Source organism: Melitaea cinxia, chromosome 15 (assembly GCF_905220565.1).
Source record: "Melitaea cinxia chromosome 15, ilMelCinx1.1, whole genome shotgun sequence".
Classification (NCBI taxonomy): domain Eukaryota; kingdom Metazoa; phylum Arthropoda; class Insecta; order Lepidoptera; family Nymphalidae; genus Melitaea; species Melitaea cinxia.
In genome coordinates this window covers 9200180-9224809 of record NC_059408.1, presented here as the reverse complement: position 1 = coordinate 9224809, position 24630 = coordinate 9200180, and the positions used below count along the sequence as shown (strand labels likewise).

The 24630-nt window shown below is 33.4% G+C and overlaps 3 protein-coding genes across 3 annotated transcripts; all 3 read right to left on the bottom strand.

Annotated features, from left to right (window-relative positions):
• Positions 1–1212: 1212 nt before the first annotated feature.
• On the bottom strand, positions 1213–2035 carry LOC123660687 (androgen-induced gene 1 protein-like). Its single transcript, XM_045595737.1, has 2 exons — positions 1889–2035; positions 1213–1807 (listed from the first exon to the last, which is right to left on the bottom strand). The coding sequence occupies exons 1-2, from the start codon at positions 2033–2035 to the stop codon at positions 1250–1252; spliced, it is 705 nt and encodes a 234-aa protein (XP_045451693.1). The 3' UTR covers positions 1213–1249.
• A 1310-nt stretch (positions 2036–3345) lies between these two features.
• LOC123660674 (dynein regulatory complex protein 1) lies at positions 3346–12894 on the bottom strand. Its single transcript, XM_045595727.1, has 17 exons — positions 12752–12894; positions 12427–12614; positions 11644–11879; positions 11344–11550; positions 10318–10485; positions 10012–10248; positions 9187–9328; positions 8676–8782; positions 8476–8601; positions 8273–8398; positions 8144–8198; positions 7175–7259; positions 7009–7088; positions 5465–5593; positions 5230–5332; positions 4512–4675; positions 3346–3652 (listed from the first exon to the last, which is right to left on the bottom strand). The coding sequence occupies exons 1-17, from the start codon at positions 12892–12894 to the stop codon at positions 3462–3464; spliced, it is 2487 nt and encodes an 828-aa protein (XP_045451683.1). The 3' UTR covers positions 3346–3461.
• Positions 12895–16415: 3521 nt separating this feature from the next.
• On the bottom strand, positions 16416–23505 carry LOC123660130 (60S ribosomal protein L11). Its single transcript, XM_045595233.1, has 5 exons — positions 23419–23505; positions 23012–23173; positions 21562–21711; positions 18734–18881; positions 16416–16571 (listed from the first exon to the last, which is right to left on the bottom strand). Exons 1-5 carry the CDS (start codon positions 23422–23424, stop codon positions 16444–16446), a joined length of 594 nt encoding a protein of 197 aa, XP_045451189.1. The 5' UTR covers positions 23425–23505; the 3' UTR covers positions 16416–16443.
• Between the last annotated feature and the right edge of the window lie 1125 nt (positions 23506–24630).

The following is a 24630-nucleotide window of genomic DNA, read 5'->3' as shown; positions in this document are numbered from 1 at the left end:
ACAAGATTAAAGCAAATTGACAATTCCACAAGCACTCCGATGAAATTATCTTGTTTAATGTGAGCATTTGGTAATACTACTTAAGGCCACTCATGAATGGAATAAAAAGCCTTTAAGATACAATTTCTTATGTAAAAAGGTTACAATTTAATGACGCTATAACATAAGAACCAGGCTATTGTGACCACTTATTAAATTATATCTAAAAGCCCTTCACCACTTGTGATTAGTCTACATTATTATAAACTTCTACACAAGATGAACAAAACAAGTTATGGTACATTATGGTATTATTTATGTTTTAGACATTTCAAACATTGGAACTATGTGTGAAGCTTATTATTAATATAATTACATTTTACTGTAATTCTGTTGCATTCCTTAAAGCTTTAGGTAAAAAGTGTGCACAATTAAAGTGGATCTACTGAAATAATAATTTCAGTCCTAAACTACTTATAAGAAGAACAATAATTTATAAATGTGCTACCAAACTCACAAATTTTATCACACAAACTTTACATGCTAATTAATGTACAGATAAAAATATATTACACTGTTATTTTATCTGTATTAAATATAATATTATTGCTTTGAGGCATCATGACAGCCAAGTAAAGTACTGTAGTAAATAATTAAAAAATGTAATAAAAACAATACAAAAATAAAAAAAATCCTTGCCAATAAATAGTAAATTTATAATTAATTAATTATTGTAATAAATGTTACACTTTTTTTAATGAAATAAATAATATTTAATAAATATGGAATGCTTAATTTATGCACTTTCAATTCAATTAAAAGTAATAAAATGCACAATATGCAATGCACTGGAGTTAACTGATCAAGAGGCCTCATATCATTACTATTGTATATGGCTGCCTCAACAAGGCTGCTATACTCAGCAAGCAAATTAACATGGAACTACCTCAGCCCTAATTGATTTATTGAGAGAGAGCTGAAAACCTACATCGCTTTACTTTTTAAACGGGTGCCTTTTGACTTCCTTATTTTCTTAGCCAGCAACATTAGTTTAATTCTTAGGTGTTTCCATATATATGTTAATGAAGACAAATTATTGTTTCAATATTTATGTTTATAATTATTATAGGCATCTTTATCAGGCCACAGCAATTTATCTTATCTTAAGAACATACTAGTAACACCTTATATAATCACACAAGACAATTTTATCCATATCATCATAAAATCAATTTATAGTTAATATATTTTAGTAAAATGTAGTTTAAAATTACTTAGCCTTCTTCTTTCCTGATTTTACTGTAGATTCAACCTCCTTAGCCCAAATAGACTTGTTCAGTGACTCACCTAATATGTAGAGACCAAATACTAAGCTGAGACTGAACAAATAGAAGAATATTCTAATTGGCCAATTGAGAACGGAAAGAATAGGATAAACCCAACTACCTGTCTTAAAGTAAATAACATGAATCCATATTACATAAAATAGCATAAAAGTAGTTAAAATTGATAGGCCTACCTTTCTACGTGGATACATTCTAAATGAGGTAGCTAGTTCTATAACAGTGAATATAACAATATTAGAGTGCATAACATGGTTTAACCATGTTGGAAAAAACTCATCCATCATTTTAGGCAAAATAAGTTCTCTGTCAACTGCATATATGCCCCAAAATGTTATACCTACAAACAATGATAGTGGAAATGCTAGTGCACTAAAAAGTATATCCTTGCATCGTCTTATTAGTGGTTTATTCGATGAAGTGGACTCATTAGAACCAAACACATCATTCATTAGAGCCACAGTGAAATACACAGTTTGTAGCATCTGAAACAAATTAGTAATTACTAGAATATCTTAAAATATTTATTATGTTTATAATATAATCATAAAAAAAAAATTGGTTACCGCATTTAAATAAGTCAAGTATTTGAACTTTCCCCCAAACGGAGTCACGGAGGTTGCGGTACTTGGTATTCTAACGTAAGAATAATCATAGTAGCAACCATAAAAAAATTGTATAGCACCGACAAGATGAAATAATGCTTTCAACATCTTAAGTTTTCTTAATTAGAACAAATTTCGAAAACCAATATCAACAATTTCTCTCGAATAAATTTTACACTTTCATTCTCGATGTGGCAATCAATGGCACCTTTATCTTTCGTAGAATAACAAATTTAAGTAAACATTTATTTTCAACGTTCTGAATACGTATATAATAAATAATTTTAATTTTTATACAAGGAACTCGTTAATTTTTTCGAATTCAGACCAATAAAATGATATTATAATAATGAACTGACAATTATGTAAGTCAACTGTCAGTATCAGTAATGACGTTTTCTATAGGTATTTCTTTAGGTTTGGCTACTCGTGTTGCATAACGTAAATAATCAATGTATTGAAAAGGTAAACTACACCACATAATATGGGATAATAATAATAAATGGTGGAAAACAACTGGTGGTGTTATTACGACTTAGAGATTTTAAAGTAATTAATGCAGACAACAAATGTGATGCTATTTTTAGTATTTCATTTTCAACACATTTTATAACAACGAATTGATATGTTTTCAATAAACTAGAGGTGTATCTACTTCATGTAATGCTAGAACATCAAAATGTAAAGACCAATAACATATAAACAAGGATAACAAGGTTCCACAACCACCTTGGAACTTAAGAAGCCGACCGATGGCGGGATAACCATCCAACTGCTGGCTTTGAAATACACAAGCCGAAGACGGGCAGCAGCGTCTTCGGTGCGACAAAGCCAGCCCTGTGGTCACCAACCCGCCTGCCAAGCGTGGTGACTATGGGCAAAACACATGAGTTCACGCCATTTTTGGCATGGAGTTGTGGAGGCCTATGTCCAGTAGTGGACTGCGAAATGCTGCTGTGATGATGATGATGATTTTTTAAAGACTCAAGAGTTGTTAGAGTCCCAAGATGTAGGAATCACGATTATCAGCGGCTGTCTATGACGACCACGATGAATAATTTCTTTCACACCGAGCTATCTTCAGAATGTAATGATTTAAGACAGTAAAACTACATATATTACTTTTAGATATAATTATAACTATGTAGTAAAAGATGATTATTAATCTGACGGTTCTAAAAATCAAAACATTTTATACTTTTAATAGTTAAATTAAAATTTGAGTTAATTCCAAAACAGTTATACCTTTATTTTACCTTACCTACATTTACAGTTATTGTCCTAACAACTCATAAAATTTACAAAAGGGCCATAAAGAAATAAATATCGACTAAGAATTTCTGATAATATTTTATCTGTGGCTGATAATTTGGGGAAGGCTGGTGGCGTGGATACCATAGAAAAATAAACAACAAATATTATTTCTAGACACATTTAATCTCTTCTATATGACCGGTAACTTGACTCACACAACAGTTATAATAAGCCATAGATAAATAAACAAGTATTATTTTTATATCATATATAATCTGTTCTATATGGGTGGTAGTTTAGCAAAGGCCGGTGGGGCGAGGTCTGGGGCGGGGGCGGTAAAGGTGAGCTGGCGGGTGCGTGTGTACCGCGGAGTGGCGGGTGTCAGCTCGGGTAATGCTCCACGCACTAACCCACGTAGCGCTGCATTTCGCTGCCGCAACTGAACAACTTCCTCATGGATTCGCTCGCGCTCTACAGGTTATATGACTATAAGTTACAAAATATTTTATTATTGCCTAGATGATTTCCGTCCCTTTTTTCCTTTTATCTATACAAATAAATAAAATTGGAGTGTCAGTGTGTGATATCAAAATAGCCGCTTTTTACTAAATGCATATGGATGTATACACGATACATATACCAAAATAACATTTTTTTTTTAAATTGTTGTCTGTCTGTCTGTTTGTTCCGGCTAATCTCTGAAACGGCTGGACCGATTTTAACCGGACTTTCGCTGGCAGATAGCTGATGTAATAAGGAGTAACTTAGGCTATTTTTATTTTAGAAATTTATTTATTTTATAACTTTGCGAACTGAAAAATAACTTTTTTGTTAAATTCCACGCGGACGAAGTCGCGGTCACAGCTAGTTATAAATAAACTCCATTTAAATGTTCATTATTTTGGCCAAAAATATGACACTGTATAAGGTCACATATAATTTTTTTCGGCCCATAAAAATACTGAGATAGGGCACAGCGGGAAGTATCCTGCTCAAAATCTGGGCACGTCGGGGTGTCGACCTTACAGAAAATAATATTGCTAATAATATTTCTCTCAGTACTGTTCTGTTCCTGTGGTGAGCAAGTAAGGTGAGCTCTTTCAGGAGCGATTGGGGTTAGGATCGGCAATGCACTTGCGAGGCTGCTGGTGTTGTAGGCGTCTATAAGCTACGGTAACCTCTTACCATCAGGTGAGCGTTGAGCTGTACGTTTGTTAGCCGACCTAGTTATATAAAAAAATTCATAAAACAAAGTTTTCTTAAGAAATAAAATCTTTTGTACTCTCAAAACTAAAATTACATCTGCTTATATTCATTATTACATTCGTACCTTGTAAAATCATTAAATAATTATTAATGCCAGAAAGGAGCCCGTCCCAAAATCGATCTTTTTCCGGAGGAAATAATATTTTCCATTGCGACCAATACTGTTCTATTTCTTCAACGGTCAGTTTCCGTGAAGGAGTCTCAAAGTCCGGAGTTTTGACACTATCTCTAAAAAAACAAGAATTATTAAAATTATTTATTGGATGTGATTTCAGTTATATGTATAAATTAACATATAATAATTAATTAAATGTATAAATTAGAAGGTAATTTTGGAAACTAACTAAACTAACAACCGCTCTGGTGTAGTGATGCATGTGCCATGTACGCGCTTGAATAACGCTGGCTTGGAAGTTTGTTTCCCGCTCGGGATGGATATTTGTATTTATACAAATATTTCTTTTCAGTTTGGATGTCGTCTGTCCTTATGGGTCTCCCCACCGTACCTTAAAGAGTACTTTCATCTGTCGGTCTCGGTTGTTATCACATACAACTGATGGCGATCGTTACTCATAGCAGGGAATATATCCGCCAACCCGCAGTGAATCAGCGTGTTGCGACCCTTCTCTTACGTGGGGAGAGAGGCCCATGTTACCCAGATCTTACGGGCTTAGTCTTTTGAAAACTAGTCAAGTCCACAATCTCACCCAATAGGCTATTATTTAATATGCACAAAGTAAAAAACATTCGAAAATTTTAAATATTAATATTACTACACTTACAATATATTATAAAGCTTTCTTTTCTCGGGAGGAACGAATACTGCCATAAATTCATTCAACGCTGTCAAAACTTGCATTGATTCTATTTCCAAATAATGTCCAACTGTAAAATCCAACAATTGATAAAGGAATATGAAAAAATAACATAATATGTATTATGTAATATAGTATTCAGATATGTATGGATTGAAACAAATTTAAAATTATCTCGAGTAATGATTTGCGTAATTCTTACGGGGACACAAAAAAGGATTGCTCTTCTTAATAGTAACGACAGTAGGCTTCGAAGCGACCGTGACTCCTCGACCACGTTTTCCCGAAGCCGACCCGCATTCTGCAGCGCTGTCCGTGACGGCCAGTGTTACTGGGAACATGAGGATATCTTTAACAACATAAAACGGAAAACAAACTAAAAATATAATAAAAATAAACTATAATTGACGTACAACTTCTTTATGAACGCTTGACTTGGGGAGCAAGCTGGTGAACGCGTGACGAGAGAGTTACAAAATTGTGATCGGGCGAGGCGAATAAGTTAGATGAAGCTAAGGAAGTTTTACTTCAGTCATGTGGCCTAAAGCCCCCTATTTTTTATACATATATATATACCTATACCCTTTTCCTATATGAAGAAAGATGTCTATGTCCCGAAGTGAAATGTAATAGGATAAATCAAATTATTCTATAAAACGTTACTATAAAAAACATAAAAGTCAAGTACTTAGTAACTATAAAGACGAGTGGATCTACTAACTAAGAGTGTCGTGTCGGTGGTCGTGTAGTTATCGATGTGGAACAGAAATAAAAAGATAGAAATAAGAATTCTTCAGCATTTTACTCTCCCACATGTTCACCTGATTATTATTGAAATATAATTTATCACATACAGAGATACAGAAATAGAACAAGATAGTAAAAAGTAGAAAGTTATTTCAAAACTAGCAGTGCCCGTGAGTTCGTCCGCGTGGAATTAAAAAAAAATATTGTCCAGTTCGCTGAGTTATAAAATAAATAAATTTCTAAAATAAAAATAGCCTAAGTTACTCCTTATTAAATCATCTATCTGCCAGTGAAAGTCTCGTCAAAATCAGTCCAGCCGTTTCAAAGATTAGCCAGAACAAACAGACAGACATACAAAAATTGTAAAAATCTTATGTTGGTATATGTACCGTGTATAGATTCATATGCATTTAGTAAAAAGCGGTTATTTTAATATTACAAACAGACACTCCAATTTTATTTATTTGTATAGAATTACTCGCTTCGGCAGTACATATACTAAAATTGGAACGATACAGAGAAGATTTATTTATTTGTATAGACGGTACAGTTGAAAAGAATTGATTTTGACGTGACAACGTCTTATAAATTGGTTTGCCGGGTGACACTTCAAGAAACTGCGTTACGCTCCGCTCACGTTATGCGCTCACAATGAGAGCGAGTGAGAGGCACGCGTCCCTTCCACTCGGGCATGGTTAGCCCGCCTAAGAGCGAGAGAGACAGACATAAAAAGTGAATGAAATTCAGTGCGAGATTCTTTGTATAAATTAATGTTTTAAATATAATTCTTTGTATAAATAAATGTTTTAAATTGTTACTATTATTTCATCCTTCTTCCTACTATACGAATGAATATTCACATTAAAATTATTTTACCACTCAAAGTCGTTGTCACGTAAAACTTTCGCCCGTATACCGACTTTACAGGCAACCAATTTTTTTTTTTACACAAATAAAATTATCAGGACAGTTAGTTTATAAAGCAAACACTTAAAATACCTTTAGGATCACCACATTTTTGCATTATTTCGTCAGCTTCTGCTATCAAAAGTTGGTCAGCTGGTGATAAATCATGGGGCCTGCCGGTAAAACGTAATGAATATTTACTATAATTTTTAAATATTGTGGAAAAATTCAACTAAAAATATATTTTTTATATTCTTACTTGTAACCAACGTGCATTGAACGGGAAGTGCTTACAGATAAGCTTCTAGCAACACTGGAACGAATTCTCGTTGATGATCTCTCGGCTGAATGAAAATAATTGATGAATAAAAATAATAAACAATGCAAGAACTACTAAAGATAACGCAGACTTTTTACGGAGGTAGGGCACAGCAGGAAATGTCCACTTCAAAATCTGATGCAGCCCGACTAGGGAACTACCTCGACCCTACAGAAATCACAGCGAAATAATACTGCTTTCAAACAGTGTTGTGTTCCTGTGGTGAGTAAGGCAACCAGAGCTTCTGGGGGGATTGGGTCTAGGGTCGGTAACGCGCTTGCAATGCTTCTGGTGTTGCAGGCAGTGGCGGAATTACCAAAAGGCTGAGTAGGCTGGTATCTAGGGCGGCATATATTGCTTAAATTTTATTTTTGAAACATTGTGTACATCGATAAAATAAATGAATATGTCCACAACCTTTGTAGAACGATGGATGAATAAAAAAATCAGTCGAAATATAATTTCGCTTAATTCGATTAATTTATGGAATTATGCAATGGGCAACCTAAAAAAAGTCAGCCGAAATAATCGCGACTATCCCGCGGCTTTGCCGTTTTTCGAGTGGCTGTGACCACAACCTTTTTCAGGGCTGGGTCTGCGTCTGAATGTACTCCTACAAGGAAATAGGATATTGAGTGTTAGAGATCACTAGAGGCAGCAAAACTGAATAGCCTACTACTAAATCCGCCACTACTTGCAGGCTTCTATAGGCTACGAAAATCGTTTACCATCAGGTGACCCGTATGTTTGTTAGACGATGCCGATCAGATATATATATATATATATATATATATATATATATATATATATATATATATACATATCAATCATCAATACAATATCAATGGGTTGGACAAGTACAGAAGACAAATCGCTTAATAGAAATAAGTAAATAATCATGGATAATACCTCTAAGACATTTGACGTTTATACTGACGCGATGCGATTCTTCCTGAGATGTTATCTAAGGAAAGATTAAATAATTACTAAAACATTCTATTATTTTTAAATTAATATTTACATTATAAAAAGAAGTACCCCAAGGTTCGACGATTCCATCATTTCAGATGAGGCTTCCAAACCTACACATATCGGACAGAATGCGTAATTGAGAAAAATTTTACACAACAATTCAATATCTTCCTCTGCTTGAATTTCCAAAGCCTAAAATAATAATAAAACATTATAACATGTTTAAAAATGTTATATTATATGTGATGTTATAATGTGTAAACGTTTACCATGAAAATGGAATCCAATGTGCATAGATTGCGTGAAGTAAAAGAATATTTTTCTATAAGCTTTAATAAACGATCCTCGACTAAAAATCCCGTATTATCCGCTACAAGTTGGAGAATATGACGGACCTGCAAACATTTTTTTTTGGTCAAACACAAAATAATCTTGAAAGAAAACAAATAGGATATGTTAGGGAATATACCAGTTTATCTTTAGCTTCTTGCGCAGCCAAGTCCTTTGGATCAATGACCATATTGCAATCCTTTGTATTTAATCCGGATGTATCGTTTTTAACTGGATCCTGGGTAGCTATAAATTTAAAAACAGTCATTGAACAAAGGACGTCGAAATTAGTTTTCAGTTTCATAAAATTTCTAAATACAATCTAAAAAAATCTGCTAAGTTACATAAAAGATCTCGATTTCGAAATCTGTAGCCGATCTATGCCGCCTATCTATGTCTAGCCGATCTATGAAATAAAAATAAATAGCTAAATTTCGCTAAGCAGTTTATTCGGTTTTTTTTTTTTTTTGAATGATAAGACTGATAAATCAGGAAATTACAGAGAAAATTGACAAATTTCAGAAAACGCAACGAATATTTAAAGTAAGTAGGTACGCCCGATTAACCGTTTTCAAGACCAGACAATGTCTTAGTCGACAGTCAGCTCAACTAGTTCTAAATAAATTTTGTATTATGATGAGAAAAAAAACCGTATTTAGTAAGCGGGCTCGCGGGCGGCGGCGGCGGCGCGGGCGGCGGCGGCTCGGCCAGCACGTGCGCGTGCAGCGCCGCCTCGGCCGCGCGCGCTCGCCGCGACAGCGCTCCGCAGCGCGCCGCTGCCATGCGCCACACCTACACACTGCTGTTTCTATACGACTAGCTCGGCAAACAAGCCTACGGCCGACGTGATGGTAAGCGGTTACCGTAGCCTACCGTAGACGCCTGCAACACCAAAAGCATCGCAAGCGCGTTGCAGACCCTACCCCCAACCCTCCCCGGGAGATCTGGCCACCTTACTCACAACAAGAAAACGACACTACTTGTGAGCAATGCTATTTGGCTTTGATTTTCTGTAAGGTTAAGATTCTTCGCCAGTCGAGCTACTCCAGATTTTGAGCACGTATATCGTGCTGTGAACTACCACAATAAAATAATACTAACGCCATATTACGCTTTTTCCACATGTGATACAATTTCAAAGAAAATTGTTAAAATTGTATCGTGTCAATTGCAAATACTTATTAAATCGACTGACTAATTTAACATTTAATTTTGAGCTTAACAGGCATCGATTCAGTCAGTTGCAGGATGAAAAATTTCATTAGGTATACATAGGACAAAAAATAGGTAACGGAAACAAACATGTGAAATTCTAACCCACAGTGGAGCCTAGGTAACCCATACATTAAGTTTTTACCACCCCTGCTCCATATAATCCTAAATATACTTCACTTTATAATTCTAGGAAAATAGAGACATTATCGAAGTCTTTGATAATCTAAATTTTAATACTTTAATCATAAAAGCCACCGAACCTGATTAAACTTATAATCGTTAACATGTGAAAAGTGACGGCATTTTTTTTCTAAATCGTCCATCGCTTGCATTAGTTTCACGATTTCCGCATCTGCCTTGATTTCTTCCAGCGCTCCATCTTCAGCCGCTTTTCGTATTCTAGCTCTCAAAGTATTAGCAACATCAGACATTTTATTAAGCTTTCTTTTTTGTTGAGATCTCACAAAAACATTTTCTTCTTCCCTTTTTTTCAACACCTACGAATTAAAAAATAAAGTACCTATATTTGGCAATATATACAAGATTTTGCAAAATCCAAAACTTGCCTGATAATTGTATCCAATTTTTTCAGTGTTGATTATGCATGTCGCTTTTAATTTTTCCAATTCCTTTTGAAGTTCTTGAATAAGTGTTTCAAGTTCTATTTTTGCTTCTCGGTACTTTGCATGATGATCCCACATGATTGCTTCCATCTCTAATTTGTGATCTTCTAACTGTAATAAATATCTATATAATAAAATTAATACAAATGTAAATTTTACTTGTCTGTTTATTTCAAAAAAAAAAAAAAATGGCGAAAATTATCGCAGGAGTCTAACGCAGTAATTTTATAATTATGTACCTACATACCTATCATTTTCAGAAATATCGGTCTATTTGTTTCAACAGACGTCACTCCAACAGTATTAAATCTATGTTAAAATCTAGGGAAGAAAATTTTAAAGCACAATATCCTTAAATAGCATTTAAACCTTCATTTAATCAAAATCGCTTCACGCTTAATACTACAGTGTCTACGCAAAAAATAGATTCATCATTACAGCCTATACAGTCCACTGCTGGACATAGGCCTCCACGAGTTTACGCCAAAAATAACGTGAACTCATGTGTTTTGCCCATAGTCACCTCGCTGGGCAGACGGGTTGGTGACCGAAAAAAAAATAGATTACCGTTGTTAAAAACGATGTTTTACTTCAAAAGTATAATAAATTATTAAATATTATCCCCGTTTAAGACCCTAATTTAAAAAACAGCTTCCATCACTTCTCTTATACGACTGCGTAAGAATTGTTTTTGAGTTTCGACTTCAGTTACTTGGACTAATATAAATAGACGAAAAAGTAGTCAAATAAATGCACATTCAAAAAGTGAAAAACAAATTCAAAAGTGTATGACAAGCACCAGCTCTTGGTTAAAAAAGACACATATAAAAATACAGTCGCATTGCTGCCTCCTCCTTTTTTTTAAACAATGCAAAATTAATGAGCGAGCCACACAAGATCACAGTGTAGAACGTATGTATATATGTGTGAATTCACCATTGTATCAATGAAATTAATCATTTTGGTTACCTGTTCGAATTTATATTCCAAATGAGCGACTTCTTCTTTATCGCGCTGCTTATAAAGAGCTTCCCATCGCTTGTTATTGTGGTCTACCATCGCTTCTCGTTCGATGTTTATAGCTTGCTCAATTAGAAACAGTTGTTTTTCATAAGCTCTTTGCATTATAGTAATTTGCTTTTCTATTCTATCCGAAAGTTCCTTTATATCTTTATCCTGGAATTAGAAATAAGGGATTTTGTCATTTTTGTCACCTTGTCTTAATAATGACTGTTTTACGGTTTCTTGTTTTTTAAGAATCTGAATAACCTGTTTATATAAATCTTCATAATATGACTCATCCATTCTTTTAAGGTCCTCTTTTAGCTCATTAATCAATTTATCTTTTTGCTCCAATAAGTTTTCACATTTACGTTTTTGTTCTTTTATAGCCGCGTCAATATCTAATGGATCCTTGATTTCCAACATAGTGTCCCAATTTGCTGATATAGCATCATACTGGATTTGACTATCAGCTGCCTCTGCTTCCATTTTTGCTATAGAGTCTTTAAAAAACAATCACATATATTAGTATTTTTTAAGTTATAGGTAATTAAAAGTTATTATATAATAAATATAGTATATAATAAGTTATCTGGGCTATCTGGCTCCAGATAGATCTATCTAGAATCCAGATAGCCCAGATAAAAACACATAAAAATTGTATGAAAATTTTAGAATCCTTGTTCCAAGCACAATAGTTTATAATAACTTCCCATACAAATCATCGTTCTTAATTTGGAATTTTCAGCAGAGGTGGAACTGTGCTATCCCTTAGTCACCTTTTTCGACACCTACGGGAAGCGACGGGGTGGCTATATTCCTTACTGCCGTAGCACATATGTAGGTACACAAATACCTATACTAATTTAAATTTGTGCTAGAAACCCATGTCGTAGGTAATAACATTAGGTAATTTAAAATTTCCATCATTACATTACATATAACCCATTTTCACATTTTCTATTTGTTCTTTTTACATAATATGACATACATATATAATTATAAAAAAAAATTGTATTATGTAAAAATCAAACTTAAAATCCATTGTACCTCGCATCTTATCTGAAAATAGAGCACGTCTAATAACCTCACGTTCATCGGTAGTAACTTTAACATTAGTAACTTTAGCTGCTCCATCTAAAGCCAGGCGTTGTAATTCTTCTGCCGCTGCAGTCGTAGCCTGATCGATAGGACCAGGTTCTTCTTCTTTGAATACTTCTTCTAAAGGCTGTTCAGCTCTTAGTCATAAGAAGATAAGGTAAACGTTAATATTTAATCCTACTTATATCGTATCAACTTTTAAAACAAGGACTTAAGTAAGTTAATATAGGTTTTTTTTTACAATCGTAATATCTTTCAAGTGTTAAAAAATTACCTTTTAAGCGCTTCCTGCCGTCGCTTAATACGCAATGCCCGACCAGCTTTCCGTTCATTTGCATCCTGCGACGTAACCTGAGGCTCTTTAGGTGCAAGAACGTCCTCTTCATCATTACAATATCCTCCAAATTTTTCGTCCATAACAATTTCAGTTGTACCAGTAACGTATAAATATATAAAATATTATATTTATTTTGACAATATTTCGAATATCAATCAAAACTTAAAATGAAAATAGTCAAATTGACCAAACAAGTAAATAGATGCAACTCGTTACCATGGGAATACAAGGCTCAATCTTAAATGCTTATTGCATTGCTATCTATTAGCACCAGCGACCAGATTATGGAATTACTGATTTTAGTCTTATTTCGGCAAAGTGGAACGATTCCAATTCAAAACTTAATGATTTATTAGATTAACCTATATATATATATATATATATATATATATATATATATATATATATATATATATATATATATATATATATATATATATATATATATATATATATATATAATTAAAAAAGTGATAAAATTGGTTTCAATTAAATTATTCGAAATGTGAATTCTTTTTCACAGATTAACCACTTTGAAAAATTAATTTAGCAACGGAATTACTTAATAAAATTGCTCCTAGCTTAGTCTACTAATTGCGCCACTTTTGACGAAGAATGAATAGCCAATTTTGTATCAATCAATCAATTACTTCAGCCTATCGCAGTCCACTGCTGGACATAGGCCTCCCCAAATTCGTGCCAGACATTCCGGTTTTCCGCAGTCTTCATCCGGTCTACACCGGCAATCTTACGTAGATCGTCGGTCCAGCGGGCCGGAGGGTGCCCCACACTGCATTTGCCAAGACGCGGTTTCCACTCCAGAACACGGCTGCTCCAACGATTATCGGTCCTGCGACACAGGTAGGCCACACTGTCACTTCAACTTGCTAATTCTGTGCTCTATATCGGTTACTTTCGTTCTCCCACGGATAGTCTCATTTCTAATTCTATCTTTGAGAGAAACCCCAAGCATAGCCCGTTCCGTTACACGTTGAGAGTTACTACCACTACTTACTAAGTTATGGACCAGTCCCTTCGTCAGTGTAATGATAAAATTAAAATATTCGTGGAAAACACTAACAAATTGGGTACAACTTTCTAACCGACTTCCAAAAAAGGAGGAGGTTCTCAATTCGATTGTATTTTTTTTTTATGTATGTTACATCAGAACTTTTGACCGGGTAGACCGATTTCGACAAATTTTGTTTTAATCGCAAGGTGGTGTGTGCCAATTGGTCCCATTTAAATTTATTTGAGATCTAACAACTACTTTTCGAGTTATATCTAATAATGCGTTTTTACTTGACGCTTTTTTCGTCGACCTACGTTGTATTATACCTACCGCATAACTTTCTACTGGAAGTACCGATTTTGATAATTCTTTTTTTGTTGGAAAGGGGATATCCCTAGTTTGGTACCATGATAAGGAAACTAGGATCTGATGATGGGGTACCAGATAAATCGAGGGAAACTCTCGAAAATCCGCAATAACTTTTTACTGGGTGTACCGATTTTGATAATTTTTAATTTAATTGAAAGCTGATGTTTATCATGTGGTCACATATAAATTTTATTGAGATCTGATAACTACTTTTTGAGTAATCTTTGATAACGCGTAGTTGCTTGATTATTTTTTCGTCGATCTACGTTGTATTACTTGTCGATGTAATTGAAGTCGGTTTTTTTTCGTTTGCGAGCAAACACAATTATTTTATGTCTACTGAAAATTTCTTGCGTCTATTTACGTTACTACTGGGTCGTATACTAATACATAATTGTTGCTAAAATAGATAACTGTCTTAATGTAAGGACCTGGCAGTATAGTGGCGATGTTGTGTATATAAAAGGTTTAAATGTAGCGACTTTGAGAATGGCACGTTGCGAAAATTCAATTTTGTCTAGCAATGCAAATCTGTATCGAAGATGCGTCTTGTTTTTGAATACATATATAAGTTTATGCATTCTTCTAAGATCATCCATTTGTTGTTTGAAAATTAAGTTATCAATTTATAACTCTCAAATACATAAAGCACTCAGCAGATTCGTGAGTCGCAGGAACACTCAGTAGTCAAAGCTATATTACTCAAAACAACTTTGTTACAATAAAGCCACATGGTAAGTTAATCGTATCTGTGCCTTCGAGAAAACATCTGTCCATCTATCTACAGCAAAAATTAAGGCAGTGTCGTCTACTTATGTCCAAAGTAATATCGGTTCGAGAATACTACCCTGTGGGGCACCACGTGTTATCAAAACTTAGCTACTCCCAACATCATTAATTTAAATATACTGATATCTACCGGATAAGTAGTCTTCATAGAGCCTAAGTTGATTGTCCCTGATGCCTACATATTCGTGTCTCTTTAGAAATACCTTAATCGAGACCGCATCGAACGCCTTAACTAGGTCGGGAAATACACTTTCTACCATTGTCTAATATTTATAAACAGCGTGCTCTGTAAATTGACCGTCTCTAAAGGTCTAAAGCCAAATTGCACGTGATAAGATTTTTTTTTCGAACTAATTTGAGCTTGTTGGAAAGTTACATGTACATATAATAAAAATGTAGCGGATCGCTGTCTGTACATGGAAGATATAGGAAAAAAATATATAATTGGGACCTTTATCAACGCAAATAGCACCCAAAACAATGATGGTTAAAAATTTTCCTTGTTAACCGACTTCCAAAATGGAGGAGGTTCTCAATTCGACTGTATTTTTTTTTATGTTTGTTACATCAGAACTTTTGACCGGATGGACCGATTTCGACAAATTTTGTTTTAATCGAAAGGTGGTGTGTGCCAATTGGTCCCATTTAAATTTATTTGAGATCTAACAACTACTTTTCGAGTTATATCTAATAATGCGTTTTTACTTGACGCTTTTTTCGTCGACCTACGTTGTATTATACCGCATAACTTTCTACTAGATGTACCGATTTTGATAATTCTTTTTTTGTTGGAAAGAAGATATCTCTAGTTTGGTGCCATGATAAGGAAACCAGGATCTGATGATAGGATCCCAGAGAAATCGAGGGAAACTCTCGAAAATCCGCAATAACTTTTTACTGGGTATACCGATTTTGATAATTTTTGATTTAATCGAAAGCTGATGGTTATCATGTGGTCACATATAAATTTTATCGAGATCTGATACCCACTTTTTGAGTAATCTTTGATAACACGTAGTTACTTGACTATTTTTTCGTCGATCTACGTTGTATTACTCGTCGATGTAATTGAAGTCGGTTTTTTTTTTCGTTTGCGAGCAAACACAATAATCTGTTCGTTTGTGCACACTAATCTGAAACAGCTTATCCGATTTAGACATGGTTTTCACTAATATATTGTGGTAAGTTTCACTTAACATTTAGTGTTTTGTGTTAATCGGATCATAAATAAGAATGTTAAGCCAATTTAAATAATCACGTTAAACATGTAAATAAACAAGTGACGGTGTTTATGATCCAAAATAAATATCCAATTTTTTTTTGTCAAAAGTCACTATACCTTGCAGACGAAGTCGCAGGCACAGCTAGTAGTAAATAATTGTCAAAGACAGTTTTCATTTTAATTCTATCCATGCTTTAAATAAAACAAAGTTTAATTTATAAAGTTTTATTACTTATTTTACTTTTTGCTGTTAAGGATAATACCATCGTATTTCTGTTGGAACCACTTCATGGCATCTTCCTTCGTCAATCGGTGTGGGAACCCAACCTTTCCAGTCTTACGTCTCCTATGGGCGACATTGAATCCTAAAAGAAAGAAGAAGTTGCACAATGATAAACAAATAGCATTTTATGTTCCAACCAATAAATAAATAAATTCAGAAAAAAAACTGAATAATAAATAATTTTTAAATTAATTTTGATCTTTTTTTTAAGTTAAAGTTACTACTTTGTAAAAAAATTATGAAGATTAGGCTAAAATATAAATTTTTAGAGTCATTTTTTATGTACCTTAGCACTATAGAGAAATAATTACAAAATAAATCTCCTGTTGGGTTAAGTTTTTTTATAGCACACAATTTACAGAGTAAAGATAGTCAATCAATTACCCTTGAACAAATGTGCATATTTTAAGTTAATAACTATATGTTAGTCACTAATTTCAATTTCTAATTTAAACAAAAGAATGTTTACAAGCTGATAAAGTACAAATTAATTGTATATTTATACAAATAAATCACTAGTCGTGTATGTTTTTATGCACTTGAGTTTTCATGAATGACTAACAATTTAGCTAACTTATTTCTATCTTTTCTAATAATATGAAGAAGGTTTTCACAAAATGAAAAATTGAGAAAATTTATATAGTCTAAGATCCTGATATAAAACGACCTTCACTGAGATGTTTATTTGATGAAACGTATTTTATATTTAATTTGTCAATAAATTATATTGCATATGGGTTGCCTGACAAATTTCAGTCCAGGATATGATAAATCATTATCATTACTATATAATAAAACTAAGTTGATAAAATGTGCGTACCGATAAAACTTAAAAAGGAGTCCCGGCACGATAAAGGGATTTATATAGTGTGACAGTCCTTTATCCCCCCTTCGAACAAGAAAGTTCCCGTTTTAACCTTAAGGGCGTGTTTTTATAGATTTTTAGCTTTTCCGGCGCCATTTGTTGTCGAGTATTTGAACTTCATTCAGAACAACGATTATTTGGGTTGCATTTCGAAAGGAGCTGCGAGCAATTGCAACATGTGTAGTAAGGGCGCGAAATTTAAAATTCCAATTTCAATAAAGTCTTAAATTACATGTTACTATAATATTTATTAAATTTTATGTATTTATACAGCAGAAGCTAACTTATATTTTGGAGTTAAAGCGACATAATTTTAGTTATTCAAATTAGTTCTGAAAACATTTTAAAATTTAAGTTTTTAAATTTCGCTCCTTTACTACGTATACGACAGCTGTAGAACATATTGTTACGGTGGACGATAATGTCGAGAACATTCTAGGTGTGTAAAAGAAAATATTCTTAAACTTTCTCGAATATCCTAGAGCCTAGCTCTCTGAATATATAAGAGCCCGGTGTCGCCAGCCAGAGTTAGTTCGATTTGAACAGCGAAACAAGCGATTACGAAACGAAAAGGAAAGAAGTTATTCAAAAAAAGAAGAAGAATTAGGGTTTGGAAAATTTTGTTAAATAGCCGTGCGAAGCCAGGGCGGGAAGCTAGTTAGTAATAATAATAAAAAATTACATTTCACCGGTTTGATTATTAGACAAATTCTATACCAATCGAAAGTATGAAGCGCATAGAATATGCAAATGTTAGGTTGCTTATTCTTTTCCGGTCCCAACTCTCGGGCAGCCAGGTATAAACAGGGTATATCGATCGATGGCATTTCACACCGGTCTGATTATTGAATTAAAATTAAATGAAATTAAATATTATTTCATTATGAACACGGTGGTAAAGGGTTGCCTGTGGAAAATCAGTCCCGAATTCCGGTTGTCGAATTTTGAATAATTGTGTTTGCTCGCAAATGAAAAAAAACCGACTTCAATTACATCGACAAAGTAATACAACGTAGGTAGACGAAAAAATAGTCAAGTAAATATGCATTATCAAAGATTACTCCAAAAGTTGTAATCAGATGACGATGAAATTTAAATGTGACCACCAAAACGTAATTATAACTTTTTACTGGGTGTACCAATTTTGGTACACCCAGTAAAAAGTTATAATCAAACTGTAAATATAAAAAAAAAAAATTATAATTAATCATATCCTGGACTGAAATTTGTTAGGCAACACATGAAGGTCGTTTTACATTAGGATCCTATACTAATAATAAATTAGAAAATTTCAGAAAACAACAAATATTTCAACTTTACATGTTTGACATTTTAAAACAATATGTCTGTCATGTCAGCTATTATTATAGTAATCTCACCTGGTCTTCCAAGAACGACATAAAAGTCGAGACCATAGATACCAATAGATGGGTCATACTTGATACCCAAGTCAATGTGCTCCTGAATACCAAAGCCGAAGTTACCAGTAGCAGAGAAGTTATCACGTCTCAACTCGTATTCTCGGACCTGGAAGATTTATAAAATATGAATTCAAAAAAAAAACACTTCAATGGACAAAGGTAAAATATGAAAGAAATTGAAAATACATAAATAGTGCAAGGGTGGCCTTATTACGAAAAATCTCTTATAGGCAATTCTTTGGGGTGGATTAACTTAAATTTAGACAGCCAGAAACTCATATATAATATGGTAAAAGTTATACTAATATCATATATAATATCAACATGATTGAATAATTGTGTTTGCTCGCAAACGAAAAAAAAACCGACTTCAATTACATCGACAAGTAATAAAACGTAGATCGACGAAAAAATAGTGAAGCAACTACGCGTTATCAAAGATTACTCAAAAAGTAGTTATCAGATCTCAATAAAATTTATATGTGACCATATGATAAACATCAGCTTTCGATTAAATTAAAAATTATCAAAATCGGTACGCCCAGTAAAAAGTTATTACGGATTTTCAAGAGTTTCCCTCGATTTCTCTGGGATCCCATCATCAGATCCTGGTTTCCTTATCACGGTACTAAACTAGGGATATCCCCTTTCCAACAAAAAAAGAATTATCAAAATCGGTACATCCAGTAAAAAGTTATGCGGTATAATACAACGTAGGTCGACGAAAAAAGCGTCAAGTAAAAACGCGTTATTAGATATAACTCGAAAAGTAGTTGTTAGATCTCAAATAAATTTAAATGGGACCAATTGGCACACACCACCTTTCGATTAAAACAAAATTTGTCGAAATCGGTCTACCCGGTCAAAAGTTCTGATGTAACATACATAAAAAAAAAAAAAAAAAATACAGTCGAATTGAGAACCTCCTCCTTTTTTGGAAGTCGGTTAAAAATTAGTTAATATCATGACTTTCTTAATTCACTTTTTTTTACAAATTTGTAACTTAACAGTACTAAGAAGCAATAATTACATAATTACATTATAAACAGTAAATAAAGTACTTTTTAGCAATTACATAAATATTTATGTAATTTCACTGAGTAATCTGAACAGTAAAAAATAGTGTTCAGAAGTTGCAATCGGAAATATTAATATTGCATGAATATACAAAGAAAACACTATGTTAAATGCCTCTTGAACAATTCATGCATAGATTAACCTAACCAAATATATATAAATAATGTAACATATTTTCTGAAAGTAATAAATATAATTTAAAAAAAAAGCATTAAGAAAAAATTGTTGGTTGGTTGTAAAAATTGGTTGAAAAGTAAAAAAAAAAATTAAAATAGGACCACATGATAAGCACTACCTTTTAATTAAAAAAAGAATGCTAAAAATCAGTTCACTCAGTAAAAAATTATGAAGTAACACATGTAAAAAGAGAATAGTCAAATTGAGATGCTCCTCTTTTTGAAGTCGGTTAAAAAAGGAGACTAATAAAGTTACTTTTTTTAATACTTCAAAAAAATTTTATACAATAAAAATAATAGTCTTGAACTACACGCAATCACATTTTGACAATGTCATAAAACACCATAATGATGTAAGGTTTCAGATATACACAATGGTTACAGTATGTTAAAGTTGCCTAATCAACAAAATTTTTAATATAAACAAAAAGTACTTAGGTATAAAAAGCTTCTAATGTTTATTATAAACATGTAATGGGGTTCCAAAGCCAACATCGAAACTAGGATAACTGTAATAAACATGTAGCCATAACAGTCTGACATCTGAATCTAAATAATACATATGTATTATTTGTCCTGTCAAACTTATTACAATCTGTGAGATCCTTTATTTATTTGGATAGGATGTGTATTTAAGTAATTGTCGGATTACATTACAATTTTCCATAGAGCAGTTTCATTAACTGAAAGAAACAATTATAATTATTTACATGACTCATAATGATGAATTTTTTTTTTTTATACATCTATGTCTGCAAACAATCATAATTATAGACCACTTGATGGTTAATGGTTACCGTAGCCTATAGACACCAGCAACATCAGAAGCATTACAAACGAATTGCTGACCCTAAATAAAGTCAAATTGTTATCTATGTTATCTCTTTACTTTGGCCCAACTCTTAAAATCATAAAAAAACCAGCCCAGTGCGAGTCGGACTCGCACACGAAGGATTCCATACCATTGACTAGGTATCATTTTTGGTCTAAATATTTGTTATTTTAATTTGATTATTTATTATTAAAGTAAATATACAATTAAGTATTTTGTGAATATTTCAAGTGCCTACCTGTTACCCATTTATTGACATCGAGCAAAAATAGACAAAAAATGGCGTTTTTTGTATGGGAGATTTTAAATATTTAATTTTGTTTTTAGCATTTGTTGTTATAGCGGCAACAGAAATACATAATTTGTGAACATTTCAATTGTCTAGCTATCGCGGTTCTTAAGATACTAAGTAAAGACAAAAAGTAGTGGTAAATTCAAAATAAATTAATATCCTGACCAAGAAACAAGAAATTTCTTTTAATAGCAGTGTCCATAAAATTTCATATCCATTATATCCTTAAGACAAGCCACTGAATTTGTCCAAATGATTAGAATTTTCATTGAAATAAAAGTTTGCTTTTTATAAAATATTTATAGCAAAAATTCTGAGAAGATATTATATACACATTAATATTATATATTATATATCTATGCTTTTAATAAAAATTCTTTGCTGCGCAAGAAAATGAAAATTGTTTTACCTTTAATCCTCTTTCGAGGATCTCCTCAGCCTTAGCTCCACGGACAGTACAATGTACTGCAATTTTTTCATTACGACGTATACCAAAAGACCTGACAGTGTATCTAGCCTTAGAGAAAACAGGCTGCTGGCCAGTCAGTTGTTCCAACACCTGGAATTAAACAAAAATACAGTGTTTTGTTTAAATTAGACTAACAGTAAAACATAAGTAAAAGAAACTAATGCAAATGGAAGGAATTTTATACATTATACAAAAACAATACATAATGTTAGCAGACATTCCACTTGAAAAGAAGAAAAGCCTTTGTGCTTTAAAACAAACTTAAAAGTATACAAGTAGTTATGAATACAAAGACAAATTTTTTAACCTTATAATTATTTATTTATTTATTTTATTAAGATACATTTAAGAATATAAAATACAATTACTAATAATAACCGATTCAGCCTATAATATCCCACTACTGGGCATAGGCCTCTTTCCCCATGCAGGAGAAGGATCAGAGCTTAATCCACCACGCTGCTCCAATGCAGGTTGGCGGATATATTACCTACTATGAGTAACGATCGCTATCAGGTGTACATAATAATAACCGGGACCGACAGCTTAATATGCTCTCTAAGGCACGGTGGGAACAACCATAAGGACTGTATAAACACCCAGACCACAGCAAACACCTGTATGGCCAATACAAATGTTTGTCATGTGCAGGGATTGAACCTGCAACCGCCAGCGCAACGGGTACAATCTATGGCTGTGACCGCTGCGCCAACGCGGCTAAATACTAATAAATAAGATGCCACATAAACTCATCCAAATTTTACCGGACAGTAACAGTATTGTCGCCATTATCACTAAGTACATAATATATTCAACTTAATGTTGAATTACATCTTTTTTTTTTTTCATAGCATTTGTTAATTATATAAAATCATCACACATCAATCGGTTAAACACTGTATGCCGATAGACTGACCAACCAGTTTAATTTAATTCAGTTAAATTTTTTATTTAAATTTCTGAAATGGTGTTATTGTATATTATACAAATAAAAATGTAACGCATAAATATGTAAGTTCTATTAAAATTTCAGGTAGTGTTTCATAAGTACCTGAAAGTTGCATTAGAAATATTGATCTTGCATGAAAATATAAAGACAACACAAATGATGTGCTTCTACAATATTTCATGCCAAACAACAAATAGTTGACTGTTGTGGAAAATACTGAATACATGAGTTTAATATAAATTTTCTATGTGAATTATTGAATCACATACATCATACCAAATATTCATTTGTTTTAGACGATAGGAATTAAGACTACAAACATCGAAAATGTGTTTTAAGCTGAGTTTGGGTGACTTAATTGAGGTTATTTCAATGCAATACCATACATATATCATGGATAGACCTAGGACGAATATAATACAATAAAAACAATATACATACTTTAGCAGCACGTGTCAATCTGTCTCCAGATTCACCGACACAGATGTTCAAACACAATTTTCTTATGTGCAGATTTCGCATAACATTTTTGGAGTTGTCTTTAGGAGGCTTCTTCTCCTTCTTATCCTTTTTGAGTGCAGGATTTGCTGGCGGTGGTACACGCTGAAAGCCAGATTTCCAATTATAACAACCACTTAAATTATGGTAATTAAATAAACACCGTGTACTGTACAATAGCGATAGGTTAGGTCACAATAAATGTTTTAAGTCGCGGAATAAATAAAATACCGTATATTTAAAAATTTAGCAACAATATTTGAAACAAATTTCATATAAAGGACATTTTTACTGCTAAATTTTCACTGATTAAAATAGATAACATTTGCGGATAAATTAAAAACACCTACCGCCATGATTACAAAATTCTGAAAGAAATAAACGTCAAAGCAGTGTTGTTAACTAGACATGTCGATTTAAAATCGATTAATCAAAAAAATCGATTATTTAGAGTAATATAATCGATTTTGAACCCTACGTCGATTCAATGAATCGATTCATAAACCTCCCGAATCGGACCGATCCATTCAAAGAACTAGCGATAATCTTCCTCAATTGGCTGCGGTATTTAGTTTTTTTAATTTTTTGCTGTTGTCGGACGCAAAAGCAACTGGCAGTACTTGGTCAATAACTTGAACGCGTCATAGAGTAAATATTTATGAACGCTTGCGAAGGTGGCGTTAAAGGGGCCTACTCAAAGCACTGCATGCAGGGCCTGCTTGCAGTTACTGCCGCAGAGGATGTTGCTCCACAAAGCACTGCAAATCATTTACGCGGCATACGTTGTCGTGTTCACTTGTGTTGTCTTTGTCCTTGCCTAAATTCGTCAGTTTTTATAAATGGCTCCTACATTATTCAAACACCAAAAAATAGCATTGGGTTTGACTGTATTGAGTACTTGTAGCGTTCAAAAGAAAAAAAGGAAGCACTGGTGTAAAAAAGTTTTATATTTTTCATGTAAAAGCGACATAGCCTGCGAACGCATATCTTTGTTATGATAATGATCGTGGTTGGTTTTCCAAAGACATGGCAAATCCCTATACAATTAGATTACGTCCTTCCACACGTCTTTTTCTCGCTGGCTCATTTTTCTTGAAGAAAACAGAGCCAAACAAATAATATAATAAAACTAAACCAACTAACCACCAACTAACTGATTAATTGCTAAATGACAACCACTGACAAGACAAACCCCAGGTCAAATAGAGTAGACAAACGTCGCAATGTACCGACGTAAACAAAATGGTGGTCTAAATCGGCCCCCTTAAGGGGCCTACTCAAAGCACTGCCTGCAGGGCCCTGCTTGCAGTGCCACTGCCGATCGTATTGTATGTATGCATGCAGGGCCGATATTTTAATTGTTCACCCTGTCGCAGGGCCGCAGTGTCGTTCTGCCAGCCCGACACACGATCTCCCCACTCCGTAAACTGCAATCAGGGACATGTGTAGCTCGGTCGGGCCGATTTAGACCACCATTTTGTATACGTCTGTACATTCCGACGTTTGTCTACTCTATTTGATCTGTGGTTTTTCTTACATAGTTACTGTGGAGAGGTCATTGA